The sequence below is a fragment of the Cheilinus undulatus genome, linkage group 5 (assembly GCF_018320785.1).
Source record: "Cheilinus undulatus linkage group 5, ASM1832078v1, whole genome shotgun sequence".
Taxonomy (NCBI): Eukaryota; Metazoa; Chordata; class Actinopteri; order Labriformes; family Labridae; genus Cheilinus; species Cheilinus undulatus.
The window spans coordinates 24,852,826-24,869,128 of record NC_054869.1 but is presented as its reverse complement, the minus strand read 5'-3'; the positions used below and the strand labels follow the sequence as shown (position 1 = coordinate 24,869,128).

The 16,303-nt window shown below is 37.3% G+C and overlaps 1 protein-coding gene across 3 annotated transcripts in view; it reads right to left on the bottom strand.

The window, feature by feature from the left end:
* The window catches only part of slc4a4a (solute carrier family 4 member 4a), an 86,431-nt gene extending 77,595 nt beyond the window's left edge, over positions 1–8,836 (bottom strand). For all 3 annotated transcript variants that reach the window (XM_041787464.1, XM_041787465.1, XM_041787466.1), the window contains exons 1-2: positions 8,733–8,836; positions 7,934–8,028 (exon numbers count right to left, since the gene is read on the bottom strand). In XM_041787464.1, coding sequence (XP_041643398.1) covers positions 7,934–7,947 — 14 coding nt within the window. In that variant the 5' untranslated portion in view covers positions 7,948–8,028; positions 8,733–8,836. The remainder of the gene's footprint in view (positions 1–7,933; positions 8,029–8,732) is intronic.
* Positions 8,837–16,303: the final 7,467 nt, after the last annotated feature.

The window sequence follows — 16,303 nt, the reverse complement described above, 5'->3', positions numbered from 1 at the left end:
GAAGAGGAAAAAAGACTGCTCACATTTCTCCTCCAGCGACAGCGTAGAGCCATACCGCTTTGGCTCGTTCACCTGTAGTAAGTTTGGACTGGGGCTCAGTCTGGTGCTGCTGGTGGCAGTCATCTCCACCCATTAAAGACTCATTGACAAACTCCCTTTTAACTCCTCTTTTCAGTCTGTAAACTACACTCAAATGTGAAAATGTCTGTCGTCCTCGACCAGGGCAAAGTGCGCAGTCCTTAGGTACGATGCAATGGATTAAATCTTGGGGGGTGGGGGGGGGGGGGGTTGAGGAAGAGGACAGGAAGTCTCTGCTAATTGAATGATTGCCGGACTCGCTGCTGTTGCTCATGCGCAAAAAAAAAAAAAAAAAAAAAGCCCCACTGACTGAGATCTGAACTTGTCAAATTCTGGACCTCTCTCTTAATCAGTTATAAGACATTTCAAGGTGTTTTAAATTTATAAAAACAACACATCTAAAAAAGTATCAGTACGTGTTGTGTCTAATCAGTTCCACGCCCACACACACACTACAAAGCCTCTCCATCTGGTCGGTAATGCCTGCCAGCCCCCCTCTCTACACCACCCTCCACCTAAGAAACAAGTGGGGCATCACATGTCTGTCTACTCATCCTCCCTTACAGGATTATGCCGGCTTTACTTAAGTGACAAGACACACACAGGCCCGTGACGGGTCGGCTCATCAGAGCCTTCACCTCTTTCTAAGGCGGCTCCACGCCCGTACAGCCTAAACAGAAACACACCACTGAGTTTCACAACAAACATCACAGAAGAAGAAATAAAAAAGTGGTGGGCACCAGAGCAGAAGAGGTGCTTTTTTAACTAGTTTTTAAGTGTGTTGGGTTGTTTACAGCACTACATCAGCTCAACAAGGAGTTAGGGGCTGCCAGAATAATATAATACAAAATCCTTCTCCATCCTAAAACCACAATATTTACTCTTTTTACTTTAAAGCATCTTTGTATTACAGACTTTGTTACGATAAGAAGAAGTAGCAGAAACTCAACCCAAGAGTCATCCCCCCATTAACCAACACACAAAACACATCTCACACATGCCATGTTGGAAGTAATACTAGAAGACTTAAGTCCAGGGTTTATCCTAATGGGATCACACACAAAGTGGATGATTCTGGGAAACAATCACAATTTTTTTCATAGTTTTATAATTGAAGTGTCAAAAATCCTTGTCTTCAATTTTAAAATTTATGTAAAAGTAATTTTCTCAACACTAATAATTAATAGCAATGCTAATACCGGAAAGGAAGGATGGCAAGGACTGGTAGGACTACTATGAATGTAGAGTTGTTAATCAATTTACATATAAACCAATCAATTCTTTCTGTGTCTTTTTTTTTTTTTTTTTTTTTTGCTGTGTCCATAAATGAGCAGGTATACATTTATGATAATGTCATTCATGCTATGATTAGTCCTCTCCAGCTTAGCCCAATCTAGGTCATAGTGACTGGACAGCATGGCTTAAGTACCCTGGAAACTACAGTGTCAAAGGTAAGCTGAAAACCTACACTCCTAAAGATGGTCAGGTTTCAGGGTTCTGACTCAAAGATGTGTAAGGATCAGAAGATATTCCCTTTTTTTTCAAATAGTGTCTTGTTTTGAGAGATACTTACAACACCTACAAAAGAAGTGTATTCACAGAAATCCTACCACCGCACCATTATGAGTGTTAAAGTAACTCCATAGGCATGGAAATTAGAGCAATAATAATATTGGTATGATATGTTAGCAGATATTTGCTTAAAAAGTGAATTATTAATGTCAGCAGATATGAAAATTTCCGCCAGTATTTACAACAGATATTTTGGCTATAAAATCTGCCCATACCAGGTGTAAATATTAGCTGTATGAACAAATACGTTAGAGGAGTTTTAGGTTGGAACAATGGAGCTACATCAGCTGAAGTTTTTTCTTTATCATCTCTCTTAAACTTTGAAGTGTGTTTTTAAGGACTGAAGTTTTAGGTTTGAACTTCATTTAAATCCGTATCTATATCAGTGTCAGCTGAAATTATTTTGTAAATATCAGCATATGTGAAATAAACAAAAATCCAATATCGTGCATCCTGATGGAAATATAGGTTGACTGGATTGTCCATCACATTTTTAATACTACAGATCAGATGGTGGTTCGGGATCCAAAAGTGGGTCACAGAGCTCTTACTGGGTTGAAAGAAGTACTTGGGAAAAAATGTGGCAATAAAGTCTACATGATGTACAGTAACCCTTGGTGAACACATATCCATACCTCTTATTTAACTCCAGTTTTCTGAGATAACAAGAACATTTCAGTCTTTTTCAACCTATTAATCTACATTTCTCAGGATAACAAAGGTTTCCCATGATAACAAGGTAGTTCCATGAGAAATTACTATGCTATTTCTATGCTATCTTGGGAAAAGGGAATAGAAATAAAATGGATGCATGTATATGCCCTTCTGTAACCATGCGCTTTTCAAAAGTGTTCAAACTGCAACCTTTCTTCGTGAAATGAATTTGATTGATTTACATTTTTTCTTTGAATTTGAGTTGCAATGTCTGATGAGGAGGTGGTTAAGAACCACTGCTTTGGATGAGCAAAAACTTCAAAAATATATTTGGGGTTTTAAAAATAACACTTGAACACTTGTTCTATGTAGAAGCTTTTAAACACAGTTACGGTTATAAGAAGGAGAAACTAAACACAGTACATACCTGAGTGCTTTACCGCCTCAATGTTAGGCCGGAATATGTAGTGCCTCTTTTTTGTAAACTTCTAAACTAATCTAAATCTAAACTAATCTAATACGTACAGTAAGGGGATCCCTAATGGTTGCTCTATTTACCTTTTCTACCCAACATTGTTTTTGACATTAGTGAGAACATGACACCTCTGATTTATAATAAAGAAAGGTTATGACCTATGTGTTAAGAATGCTGCCTGTCACAATACATAAAAGCTGGTTCGACCACCTGCACAAAACTATTTCCACCTTTATGGCATGGGAAAAAGGCCAGATGTTCATATCAAAGGATGTCTAATGCATACATAAATGGTGGTTTACAGCTCCCCAATTTCTTTTACTATTATCTGTCCTTTGGCTGCCAACATGTCAGCAAATTACTTAATCCATCTGTAAGCAAGGATTGAAAGCATATGGAGGAAAGTATGTTTACAAAACTTCAACATTGGTACAAAAACTCTGTATTATCTGAAAACACTTCCAAAGCAACTCATGTACAGTCAATTAGAAGCAACATTTAACATTCTTAAATCATGTACATAATAATTGGAATTAATACAACAACATCAGTAAACCAAACTATATGGCAGAATTCTAATATAACAATAAACAAAAAGGCCATCAATTGGAGCAGATGGAAAGAAAAAGAGGTCAAAAAACTTTGTCACATATTTTCCAACAACTGCTTCAAAACTTTTGATAAACTAGTCACACAATACTTCATCCCAAAAAGTGAATATCTAAATTACATCTCCCTACAGCATGCTATCAAAGAGAAAATTCCAATAGAAAAAGTAAGTTCTACACATACAGCTTTGAAGATGTACTCTTTAACCATGACCAGTTCAAAAAGTTCTGCTATGGGATTGTAGTAAAATTAAAGACATTGGTTTGGCATAACTAAACAAGCAGTGATCCAATGAAATACAGACATACATGTATACTGGGCGATCTGCACAGCTGTAATGATATCCCTGCAAAAAAATAAGAAAATATTTCTATCTCTATGCATGGTCACAAAAACAGTAATAATGAAGAACTGGATTGAGTCAACAGCCCCATCCCATAAAGATTGGATCGCAGAAGCAATGGAAATGATGAGGTTCGAAAAGGTTGCTTTTAGGTTGGAAAACAACAATAAGGAATACACTGAAACATGGTCCTGTCTAGAAAATATTCTGACATCTCTCCTTAAACAGTAACTCAAAATATGAAGGGCATATAATTCAATATATATTTCAATTTGGTGAACTGTCAAGCGTTGGCAATTCTCAACTCCTATGATCTGAGAATTACTACCTTTCATTTTTTGTGTTTTTGCGTTTTGTAAACAAACATGCAAACTGTTATAAGTAACATGCTGTGACGTTGATATTGTTTGAGAACAATATCTGAGAGGATGGAAGGGCTCTACATCTGGGACGGTTTGAACGGAGGGACAAGGGTTACACTTTTGTGTGTGAGCAATGTGTTTCATGTGTTTTGTTTTGTTTGTTCGTCTCTGTTCTGAGAAATGTGTATCATGTCTTTTATCTGTTGCCAATAAAATAAGGTAAGTTAAAAAAATAATAATAAAAAAATAAAAAATAAAAAAATGTTAAAAAAGAAAGGTTATGATAAGAACCTAGTGCAATTGCTGAAGGTTTAAATGTATTCATTTGTGCTTCTTCACTTTTACAGTCACAGCTATTTTCAGGAAGTCCTCCTAATCCTAAATCTGTCTTTTGTAGAGTGCCTTGTTCACACAGATGTGTCAGCACTTTTTTTTATTTTGCAATGATTTGTGGGAACATCCACATGTGCAGTGCCGGTCCTAGATCTACTTTACTGTTTACCATGCCACCCCACAAAATCTGTCAGATTAGCAGCAGATTTGACCAATCGCGTAATTATTATTCCTGCTTTAATACTTTTTAAAACTTTTGATGAGTCAAAAACCCCCAAAAAGGTAAACACCTTCTTTGAAGAAAGTTTTGAATTCAGTTATTATAATAATTATTTTAAAAATTATTCTTGTTTATTATATGGCTAAAAAAAGAAGTTAAATTTTATGCAAGCTTATGAAAGAGAGCAAAGCTTTATCCAAGCTTTACTCTCTTTGATTAATATTTTTCCTTATTCCTGATGAGTTGATTTTATGTAATATTCGCCCATTGCCCACATTTTTCTAAAATTGAGATTTATTAATTAAATAGTCAAAGAATCTTTAAAAATAATCAGCTAATTGAACTTTGGGGTGGATGTGATTTTTAAAACAGCATCATGATTCAGCATGTGCAGAAACCTGAGAGTCTTACTACTGGCCTTCTTACTTCCTCCATTGCCACCTATGGAACAATCATGGACATAGCAGGACCAGCTCCCCTCAGTCTAAGCTGGTACCCTAAAGCCTGCACCCAAAAAGGATTTTTAAAGTATGCTTATACAATCACTTGTTGAGTAGGTAAGAAATGCTTGGCATTTTGGTGTAAGATTCACTGTATCTGTTGAATATTGGTCATTAATGATGTTATGTGCGCTTTATTATTTTGTGATATTATTTCTGAATGTTCTGTGCTCTCTGCTTGTATTTAAAGCCTGTTTATTCCTTGAATGCTTCTTTCTTTAATTAAATCTCAGCGCAGCAGATAATTTACAGACATTTTTTTCACCTTGCTTTAACCTGCTAAGTGTTGTTAACTTTTACTGATGAACTTTAATCTGATCTCTCCTTTTCCCACAATTAATTCATGCTCGTTGCAAAACCTACAGCTAACAACCAGAGTGAATCTTACAGGGAAAGTCTGTAGAGCCTGTGCAGTAGCAGAAAGGGAAGATTAATCTAAATGAGTTGGCAGGGTTTCAGATTTTTGTGGGTTTGACATGCTACCAAATTGATAACCGTGTGCTTTAAAGATTATATTGTAATCTAGATGGAATTATAGTTCTTTGAAGAACAACAGATCGTTTGGCTCTGTTGCTTTTTAACATTTTTGTGTATTTTCTTACTTGCAGAATTGCAATTTTTTCTTATTGTAAACAAATAAAAAGAGGTCTAATGCAGTTTCTTACTGGCTTACTTCATGTTGTTCATTTTCATGTAAACTAGCATGACAGCCCTTGTTCTCTTTATCCTGGTGTATGCAGCAGCCTTTGCCTATTGTGTTAAGATACTGACCTGACAAGAATATATTTCTTACTTATGGACCTCAACTTGTTTTTTAAAATTTCTCTCAAATTTGTGGGATGTGATGTCTACTGCTGTACTTTATATTCACCACTATAGCCATATCTATGGAAAAATCCTTTATTGCTGCACCTGATCTATCTTAGTTTGACCTCACGTTGCCTTGATATTTTTCCAGAAGACAAAAGTGGACTGACCAAGCACTGATTGCTCGGTCTATGTTTTTTTTTTTTCACTTTCCAATGAATCTTGTGATGTTACTTCACCAGTGACAACACCTCTTTTTCTAACAGTGTAAAATTATCAGAAGATAAATTTCTACTTTTATCAGTTATTGGGGATCAATAGATAAACTTTCAAGCTACCTCATAACAAGGAGTACAAGCAATCAAAACTTCACAAGCTGTTACTTTGCACTTTTGATAGTACATTATCTGTCTGACACTTCACAGATAAGGTATCAGTCTCTCTGTCATTGTATTCTTGTATACTGTACAGTAATCTGCATGGAGACTGCATCCACTATCTGTTTGGGGTGGAGAGGGTGTTCTCTGTACCCAAGCTGATGCAATTGTTGAATGTACGTCCAAACCATTGAAACACAGACAGCCTTAAGGCATCCGGGCTATGTTATGGTATACAGTATCTGCTGTAGTCACTACAGGAGATATGAAATGTCCAGGTCACATATCTACTATCCTGTAATCCAGTCATGTCTGGAAAGTGTAATTCCTCATAGAATGAAGGCAAAATGTCATTAGGTATCAGATGTCACTAAATCTCTGCACACACTAAAAGGATCGCCTGTAGTTTATGTTCAATAATACCCACACTGGGATTTCATCTGCCATGAGTTTTCAATGTTCAGAGATTTGTCTCTCATTGTCTCACCAAACCAGAAGGTTCCACTGCAGGAGAAAGCGATTGAAAATTTAGCGAGGACTTAACATCCTAGAAGTCACGGTAACGGTCATATTGTGTTGTCTTTTTATCACTCAGTTGATTTTTCTCCTGTCTGAGTTTTCAAGATCCAGCACACAGAGCTGAAGAAGGCCATGAAAGACCCATCAGGAGTCAGAAAAGGGGAACTAGTTCTGGCTCCAAAGGAAGGATAGGCAAGGATCCTAGGGCCACCTGCAGGGGTGATCCACCACTTTGAGATTTTCCAGGTTTGACAGAGCTAAACATCAGTGAAGGCTGGCTCCCAGCTGAAGGCTACAGCTGGCAATGCAGCACTGTTGGAGATGTGTCAGGCAGAAGTTGCAAGCAGGTGTGCATTTTTGTGTTTTGGATCTCAGAAGAGAGTGATTTAAAGATGATGCAACGAATTCAAACTCTTAGCCCAAAAGTTTGATGCTTTTGTATGAATTTGGTGATTTATTTCTTGCAACAGAATCCATAAAGACACAATTTTAGAGTCATCAGTGCCCCAGAGTCCCCCGAGTCAAGTTTTTAAAAAATACCCATAAACATACAGTAGTGTGCAACTATGTATTTTCAACAGAGCTGTTTTCCTTAAAAAAACACCTACAATGCTGTCAGGCTTATCATTTATAACCTTAATTGTGCAGCATCAAGGCAAAAATTGTGCACTCAGGATAAAAGCATTTTACCCCATTCTACCCTGAATCCTTATGCTTGAAATTTACCATGGGAAAATTTTAAACAATATTAATAGGGGCTCATAGTGTCAAGCTCTGTGTAGCTGTCCTATACAATGATGTAATCTTGACCTAGACCGTAAAGTGGATTGCATTTACCAGTATATCAGAAAGGATCACTGTGCATTTGAAATACAGCAAAGGCAGCAGAAGCCAACACCGTCTGGGTGCAGAGTTAAAAAATAACTTATCATCCTCCTTCTTGATCCACTTGTTTCTGAAAAATTCATCCATCACCTATATCTGTCTGTTACTAACAAGGTGTCCTTATTGAACATGTACTATAAGGTCAGTAAGCTTCCAATAAGGGGAAAGTGCTTTTGCAAAGCTTGTTGAAGTCACTTACTTCTTGCTGCTCATCTCTTCAGGTTGCGTGTGATAAATCTCCTTACTGAAGGTGTTGAGCAGAGCCGATCACCAGAGCTGCTGCTGATGTTTGACCTAACAAAGAAACACAGGAGAAGGTCATTCTCTGCTCTCTGTGGACTCACTCAACTTACATTCACAGGATCTTTTCCAATCATTTCACCTAGAGGGGCATTTCCAGAGCTACAGTGACATTATGAAAAACGTGCAAAGATTGTTATAAGGCACAAAGATCACAGGCAGACCTGTTATTGGCCTGCTGATGGTCCAAAAATTGAATAATGATTCAACTAAAAAATACAGTTCAGTTAAAAATTACTACAGTAGTGACACCTCTTCAGAAATCAGAATTACAAATAATGATATTTTCCCATCCATGCAAGACTTAACACTGTTATCAGTCACTTTTCTGACAAGTTCTATACAATATTACAGCTGCAAGATTCAAAAAGCTTACAGTAAGCAGTGAGCACTAGAGTTTGACAGCATCCCTAATCAAAACTAAACAGAAACTCCGGCTGCGTTTTTACGCACAAGAAATCCTTCTAATGGCGCGATACATTTATCAAGGGTTGACATAAAACTCAAAATTACACAGGAAGCATGACTCTTTAAGTAGTCAAATTTGCATTAAGCTCTGAAAGACGCTAAAACCCTCATGGCAAGGCGAAGGAAACCCGGCAGGAATAGTATGTTGATCTTCTTCAAGGCGCGTCTCCGCACATGCACACACGGCCCTGCAAAGGAGTTGTAAACAACTTTTAGAGTAGAGTACTCACCGCTGAACTCTTGATCTTTAGCTCGTGTTGTCACCCCTGTGGTGGCATGAAGGTGAAGAAGTCTACTTCCACTGATCTGGTAAGTTTCTATGTGGCATTGTGCGACGACTGCGCTCAGCATGCTGCCGCCTCTATCTGCTGGACCATCCTTCTGTCAACGCCACTCCTCCGGTGGGAGGTCAGACTGTCCCATTGCTTCGCCTTTATCACTGTAGGCTACAGGGTCGAGCCTCCCCCCGCCCAACACGCCCCAAGCCTAATTGAACCAGAGCATTGCACAGCCATAGGAGGCAGGGTCAAAGCTTGAGCAGTTCAACGAGAAGGCAGCTTTTATAATGGCAATCATGTAGAAGGAATGATTAATAAATCTTAGATTCCAAGATAAATAATATCAAGGTTAATGAAACATGCAGGCAGATTGAGTAGATTACATGTTTAACTGATGTTAGGCCGATTTAATTAAAAATTACACAGATTATGCATTCTTCAATTATTCCTTAAAGAGTTAAGTTCCTCTCGGGAATGATTCAAGCACATTTGCACAAAGTTTGATAGAATTATTGCAGTGTCGTTAACTGTTTCGCTCAGATTTGAAAGATTTGACGATTGAGTCTATAGCGCCATCTGCTGTAAGTAACATTACCATCACCCAAGCCGTACGTTGGGCCTGCTGATTACAGACTGTAGGAAGTTGTTTTTTTTTTAATCTCACTTTACTACAAATCTATTATAAACAAAGAACATTGTCAGAGATTACCTACATGGGGAGGTATATACAATTAAAAATTCAAAATCAAATTAGTGTGATTTTTATACTGCTCTATGACCTTTTAATCTACAAAATGTATGTAGATCTGTTTTTTTTTAAATCACAGAAATCATGGACTTTATATCAATAATTTAATTCAAATGTTTTGGTCGAAAGTAGCCTATAGCTGTGAAGTCTGCTACCAGGTATTTAGAGGGAAATTTAAATGGTTTGAATGGTTTTAAATGGCCACTTATTTACAAGTATTAACCAGACCAAATAAACCTCCTTAAAAAGTAAAGACAATACACCAAAAAAACGTTTCCAGTGAATGCAAGTAGCCTGTAAGCCTGCATAAGTTTGAACTGCAGACAAGTTTTTAACCCTAAGAGCAATTTTGCCTTCTTCAGAATCAGAATCCCAATCTGACACTTGAACATTTTCTGTTGTGTTTTCACTCACTTGAACTACTGGTAATTTTATGATAGGTAAAGGTAGGAAAAGCCCACACATCTAAAAGCAGGCCTCAATCACGTTAGCTTAAAACAGTTAGCAGTAATAATGTGACCCTGAACCAACAAAGAGAGCCTCTATGAAATTCTATGTGCTAATTTTGCTTAAATACTCATAGTCCATTCATCTCAGTTTTATTTCATTACATAATAGGTATTTATTGGTTTAAGTAATTAACTCAGTTAAATGGAAATGTAATTGAAACACATAAAACTGACAAAAGTGGCTGGATTTTCAGGGGTTTTTTTTTTTTTGTTTGTTTGTTTTTTAGTGCAAGACAACTAAATTACTCACCAAGTTGCAGTATTGATCAAAATTTGATACTTGTAAAGGACAGTTTTAAAATGTCCCCTCAGCCAAAACTATTCCACAAAGTTTCAGTCAACAATATGTGTATGCTTATTCTAGTTAACATTATTTATCTGTGTCATCGGTTTACATCTTTTTGTTCATCAGGTTGCCAACTTTTTGTTTTGAATTATTAATGAACACAAACAGAAGCCCTGAGGCTGTTGGGCCTGAAGTCATCCTAATGAGCTGTAAAATCAAAACAGAGGGTTCAAGAGTTTTGGAAAAAGTGAAGTGAATTGACAAATCTACATTTTTAAAATACAGCTTTTAGGTTACTAAAGGATTTAATTGACACTAAGATTGAACCTCTTATCATTCTTTTTTTTTCTACCACAACAGCAACAAAAAAAAATCCTGACAACCTTAACATTTCACACAGATCTCAGTGTGGTGTGACGCTTTTTTTACCACTCCCCTGGGCTTACATTTGTCAGAATTAAAAAACATGACTTGTGTGAAATAAGACTGAAACTTTACTTGCTTAGGTTTTTCAGTGTTTAAGGTGTTAGAACATAATTGGATACCTGATAGCCAACTTATAGCTAACTAACAGATGAGCAGTCATTTAGAGCTCAGACTGATCAGACTGAAAGCAGGTCCAGATTAAGACATCACAGTGCCCCTGGGCAAGGTCTTTCAAGTGCCCCCACCCCACCAAAATTCTGCTGCCTTTGTATTGACAGGAGTTTGCATGCATTACGGTAGACTGAGTCTTTAAAGTCTGCGGTGATCAAAGTAACCATTCCCTTGGCACGACGGTTGTTTTGAAGGTGGCAAAGAAACATCTTGTTTGTTAAAGAGCGGATGCACATCCCAACTCCCTCACTGATGCAGGATATCTGGCTGTTCTGTTCTGAAAAGCTGCAGGGCCCACGTTCAATTTCCTCTTCCTGAAGTTGCTCTATCCCCAGAGTGCAGGATCTCTGGACGGTGTTTGCAATGAGGTGCTGCTGCAGAGGCTGGTAGTAGTACCTCAGCAGTCTCGGGCGTGGGAGCTGCAGGTGCCGATCTGGGGTTGCAAGCTGCTTGGGAATTCCCTCTGCCCAAGTCACTAATAATGTTAGCAGCTGAGCTAACATTAGCAGTCTCACTGATAGGTGAAGAGGCTTTCTCGCTAACTGAGGTATCCTCTCCACCCCATGCGCCCTGACCAATGAAGAGGGGTACGTCAGCTCAGAGTGCAGTGTCAATTTCACTAAATCTGTGGCTAAAAATGTTTTTCAAAAGCCAAAAGACTAACAAGCATCTGTGATGACTAAAACTGACAAAAAAGTAAGTTTAGTTTTCATCAGGATGACTAAAACTTGACATAAATGTAATTCAGCTTTCGTCAGACATTCAAAATCCATTATAGTGAATCTGTCAAAAAACAATGCATCTGTAGCTATTCTGCCCCTTAGCAGCAGAAAGCAGGGACCCCAGGTTTGGCAGAGTGCGTAGAACATACCAACATGATTTGGTTCCGGATTCAGGTAAGAGAATAAATGCTTGGACTTAAAGTACAGACTAAAATGTTTTTTAGTTTTCATCTACTAAAACTAGACTAAAACTAAAAGACATTCAATCCTAAGACTAAGACTAAAATTTAAAATGGCTGTCAAAATGAACACGGTCAGTTCCACTGTGTTAAAACTACAGTGACATGTGTGGACAAGCTTATGCAAAGCATTAAGCAATCTTATTTATGCGGTTTGGTAGGTTGTGATGGTTATGGGCTGACTGCTCTGGGCCCCTTTTAGGTCTGGGGCCCCTGGGCAATCGCCCAGTTGCCCTTATAATTAATCCAGCCTTGCATGAAAGTCCCGAAAAACGTCAGTGTTTTACAGAGAATCAGAATTATTTCTGATAAGGGATTTACTAAAAAAGCATTAAGTCAGTGCATTCAGACCAATAACCTGGAGAATGTGGTTAAGCAGGAAAAACTGTGCCAAATTTTCCAGCACCAACATCACAAACACCAATGTCAGGCAGAACTGAAGCACTAATAATATTACCCTTAATATTAGTCAAAGATTAATATGATTTCTTCAATATGGATGATACAATCAATTCTTGAAGGTTGTTATTAGGGATGCACAATATTATTTTATTTGATTTTTATTAATGTCAAACAAAATCAATAAAATAAAATCATACATTCAGCCTTTGGTAATGACAATTTCAAAGTTCGAGAAGGGATAGAAAGAAGCCGAAAGCTTATCTAGTCCTGCCCTACCTACAATATTACTTCACGTTATGACTTCATGACCTGATGTATGAACATCTATGTAGCAAACCATAGGCTTCAGTTATTTCTGGATGTACAACAACCAGTTGAGGCATATCAGCCTGATATTGGTATCGGCAAATATCAAAACTTAGGCCTATATTTTGTCTGTGAATATCAGCATATATTGACTGTAAATTTTGACCTTATGACCTTATGTTGAGGTCTGTTTTTAGTTTATCCTCATTATTTAACTTAAAGTGTGCTTTAAGAAGTAATTTTTTTTCTTTTATCATCTTCAAACCTTAAAGTGTGTTTTTAAGGACTGAAGTTTAGGTCTGACAAACATACTTAAATATCAGTATCTGCTGAAATGAATTTGTAAATACAGCTTATCAGATATCAGCAAAAAAAAAAAAAAAAAAAGAAAAAAAAACAATATTGTGCATCCCCAGTTGTTATTATATTTCTTACCTTTTTTGGGAGCAGTGACTTTTGTACCTTAAAATCTGCATCTTTTCATGCTTAAAATGAAGAAATCAGACGTTTAAACATAGGCAAAACCTACTTTCTGAATTTTTTATATCAACCAAAAGAAAGAAAAAAACAGGCATAATAAAGAGTTATTTAAACCCTTCTCCATGAAATGCCTCTGTAAACTACACATAACTGCTGTCTTGTGCTTTTTCCTATGCTTTTTAAATTTTCCACAAGTTTAAATTTGTTCTCAAAACATTGTTTTATGTTTTTATGCATAACACAGGCTGTTGTTAAGGCTAACACCAATACAACATATCTAAGAAAAGTTAGCATGTGACTGTATGGTCCCTCATATGTGAGTGTATAACACAAAACAGATCCTGTTTTACACATTTACAACCAAAAGCGTGTCAGCATTTCCATGTTTTCCGTCATGCTCCATGTTTTATTTGTAAGGAAAGAATGCAGCAAAATTGAAAAAGACTGGGGGACTGGTATTCCTTCAGATCGCTTGTGAGCTTTACTTTAAATTCAATTTCAAAACTTAAAGCCTATTCAGTTTTCCACTTGACTTTCACTTTAAAGGAGGATTTGTGCACGGTTTAGCTGGCCCTTTGTAGTCTGAAATGTTGTGGATTTGACTTTGTGATACTGCCATTTTAAAGCCTGTTGTCTTTCCACGGGGCTTCATTTGGTGCCGGTTCAGGTCTTTGATGTTAAATTGTTCCAGGAAATAAAGTTCCAGCTCCTGCTTTCTCCTCAGACTCCTACAGTCAAATCACAACATTAAATATAGGAAATGTTTTATTCCACTTTTATATGGAAGCATTTAGCAAATTAGGTTTCACAGTAAGTCCATTCATTAAAAAATAATAATCTGTAATAATCCAATCCGATGTATTTTTTGTCTTTAAGTTTTCATCTTTTCCTCCTACTCCTCTGCAACTTGTGTGTTTTTACTCTGCTCTGTCTGCTATACTGTAGCTTCAGCGAGGCTGTTGAGCCAAACTTTATACCGTAAGGATTTTAATAGATATTTTTGCTTTGAATGGTCACTAATAAATGTATAGTAACTAGTGATTTCCTGGAAGATCTCTACGGACATTTTCTTGATATGTTGTTTTTAGAAGGCTCAGCAATGACCTTTTATTTGGGGGGGGAAAAAAAAGATAAACATTGCTATTGCTCTGTTTTCCCTAAACTTTTGACCTGCTCTCAACTGAACTCTATGCAATTGGAGAAGAAGACTTAAGACTTTAAGATACAGTAGAGAGCAAAATACATGATGAAAAAGGGCTTAAGAAGCTGCCTGATGGAGTCATGTTAATGTGGGTTTTATAGAATTTAGATTCTCTAAGTTGGAATCTACTAAACTTCTACCACAGGAGGGCCAGGATCTTCATATTCAAGCAAAGTTTGTTATGATATCTGCCTTTTTAATAAATGCCTAACTCCGACATCAACAAGCAGCAGCTAACGGATTATTTTAGGGATTCCCTGAAAACCATAAATCTTCCCCTGACCACCAGAAAGGGGGCCAGATGTCTGCAAGGAAATCGAGGTGGATTATTATTTTTTTTAAAAATGAACAAATGAATAAATAAAAAAAGGAAATACACATTTATGAAAGGGTGGATTAGTATGTAATAAGATGAAGACAGGGAAATGAAAAAATTCCAGTTTTCAAGGAAAAGAGAAATAAAAGTAGGTTCTGGAGCTGGTTCAAAAATCATCTTATCACTTAAAACTTGGAACACTGGGAGTCATTGTCAGTTCATGGTTTGTCCTGATCACTTATAAAGTATTATGTTTAAAGTGGACACAAAGAAACATCAGAAACTATATAGTAGAGCTCATAAAGATGTAATGTAATGACCCGTACAGTTATGTGGCAGAGGGGGAGTAAAAAGGAAAAAGCAAAGTCTCCTGTCAAGACTTGTCAATGGATGAGCCTTAAGCTTTGAAAACAGAGAACAAAACAGAGAACTCGCACCCTATATTTTAATGTCCTTCTGAAATCTTTCCATGAATCCAAAAGTTAAATGCATCACCTCTTTCTATTACATGAAACAGAAAAGCTGCTCCCAGTCCAACGTCTCTTTATGGAAAGACATGTTCAGAAATTCCAAAGAAAAACTATTTCCATGGGTGTTGTTTCCAATTTGTTAGAAATACAAAATGAAGGTGTAAAATAAGGCAGGTGCACTTCATTGCATTTATGAAGTCAGAAGAAAAAGACTGCTGGGAAATAAAACATGCAAAATTTTGTTTTTTCACTGCTCCATTAACTGCTACCTAAGTCAGTTGTACTCTATCTCCTCCTGTTGTCCATTTTTGGTACAGCATGTATGGAAGCACATGCTGAAACTACAATAGGAACAAAAATATTTGCCCACTTGACCAACACAGTCTGTAATGACATTATATTAAAACACATGCACTTTAATATGGAGTTGGTTACCCTTTTCTTGTTCTATTTTTCTTGGAAGGCTTGCCACTAGAGTTTGGAGTGTTTGCCCATTCATTCTGTAGAGCATTTATGAGGTCAGGCACTGATGTTGGACGAGGTAGTCCTTCAGTGGAGATAATGGGCTTATCCCAAACCCTGAAAAACAGCCCTATACCTTTATCCCTCCTTCATCAAACTTTGCAGTTGGCATAATGCAGTCAGGCAGGTAATGCTCCCCCAGCAAATCTAGACACACTCATCAGTCTACCATAAAGAGAAGTGTGATTCATCACTCCCCAGAACATGCTTCTTCTGCTTCACAGTCCAGTGTTGGTCCAACACTTGGCATTGGACTCAGTGATGTGAGGATTGCAAGCAGCTGCTCGGCCATGAAAACCCATTCAATGAAGCTTCAGCCACACCGTTTTTGAGTTTAAATTAATGCTAGTGGAAGTTCAGAGCTCTTCAGCTATGGAATCAGCAGAACACGGCGACTTTTACGCGCCAAACGCCCAAGCAGACTTTGACCCCATTATGTGATTTTCCTTGGTCTTCAGCTTTGCAGCTGAGTTGTTGTTGTTCCTTAACACTTCTGCTTTCTAATAATGTCACTTGTGTTTGTGGAATGTTGAGTATCCAGCTGGGATGAAATTCACGAACCATCTTATTGCAAAGGTTGCTTCCTATGACATTACTATGCTTTAAGTCACTGAACTCTAAAGATCAACACATTTTGTATCACAAATTTTTGTAAATGGGGACTGTATGGTTATGTGGTTGATTTTATAGCCTACACCTGCAGCAAAGGCTCTGATTGAAACACC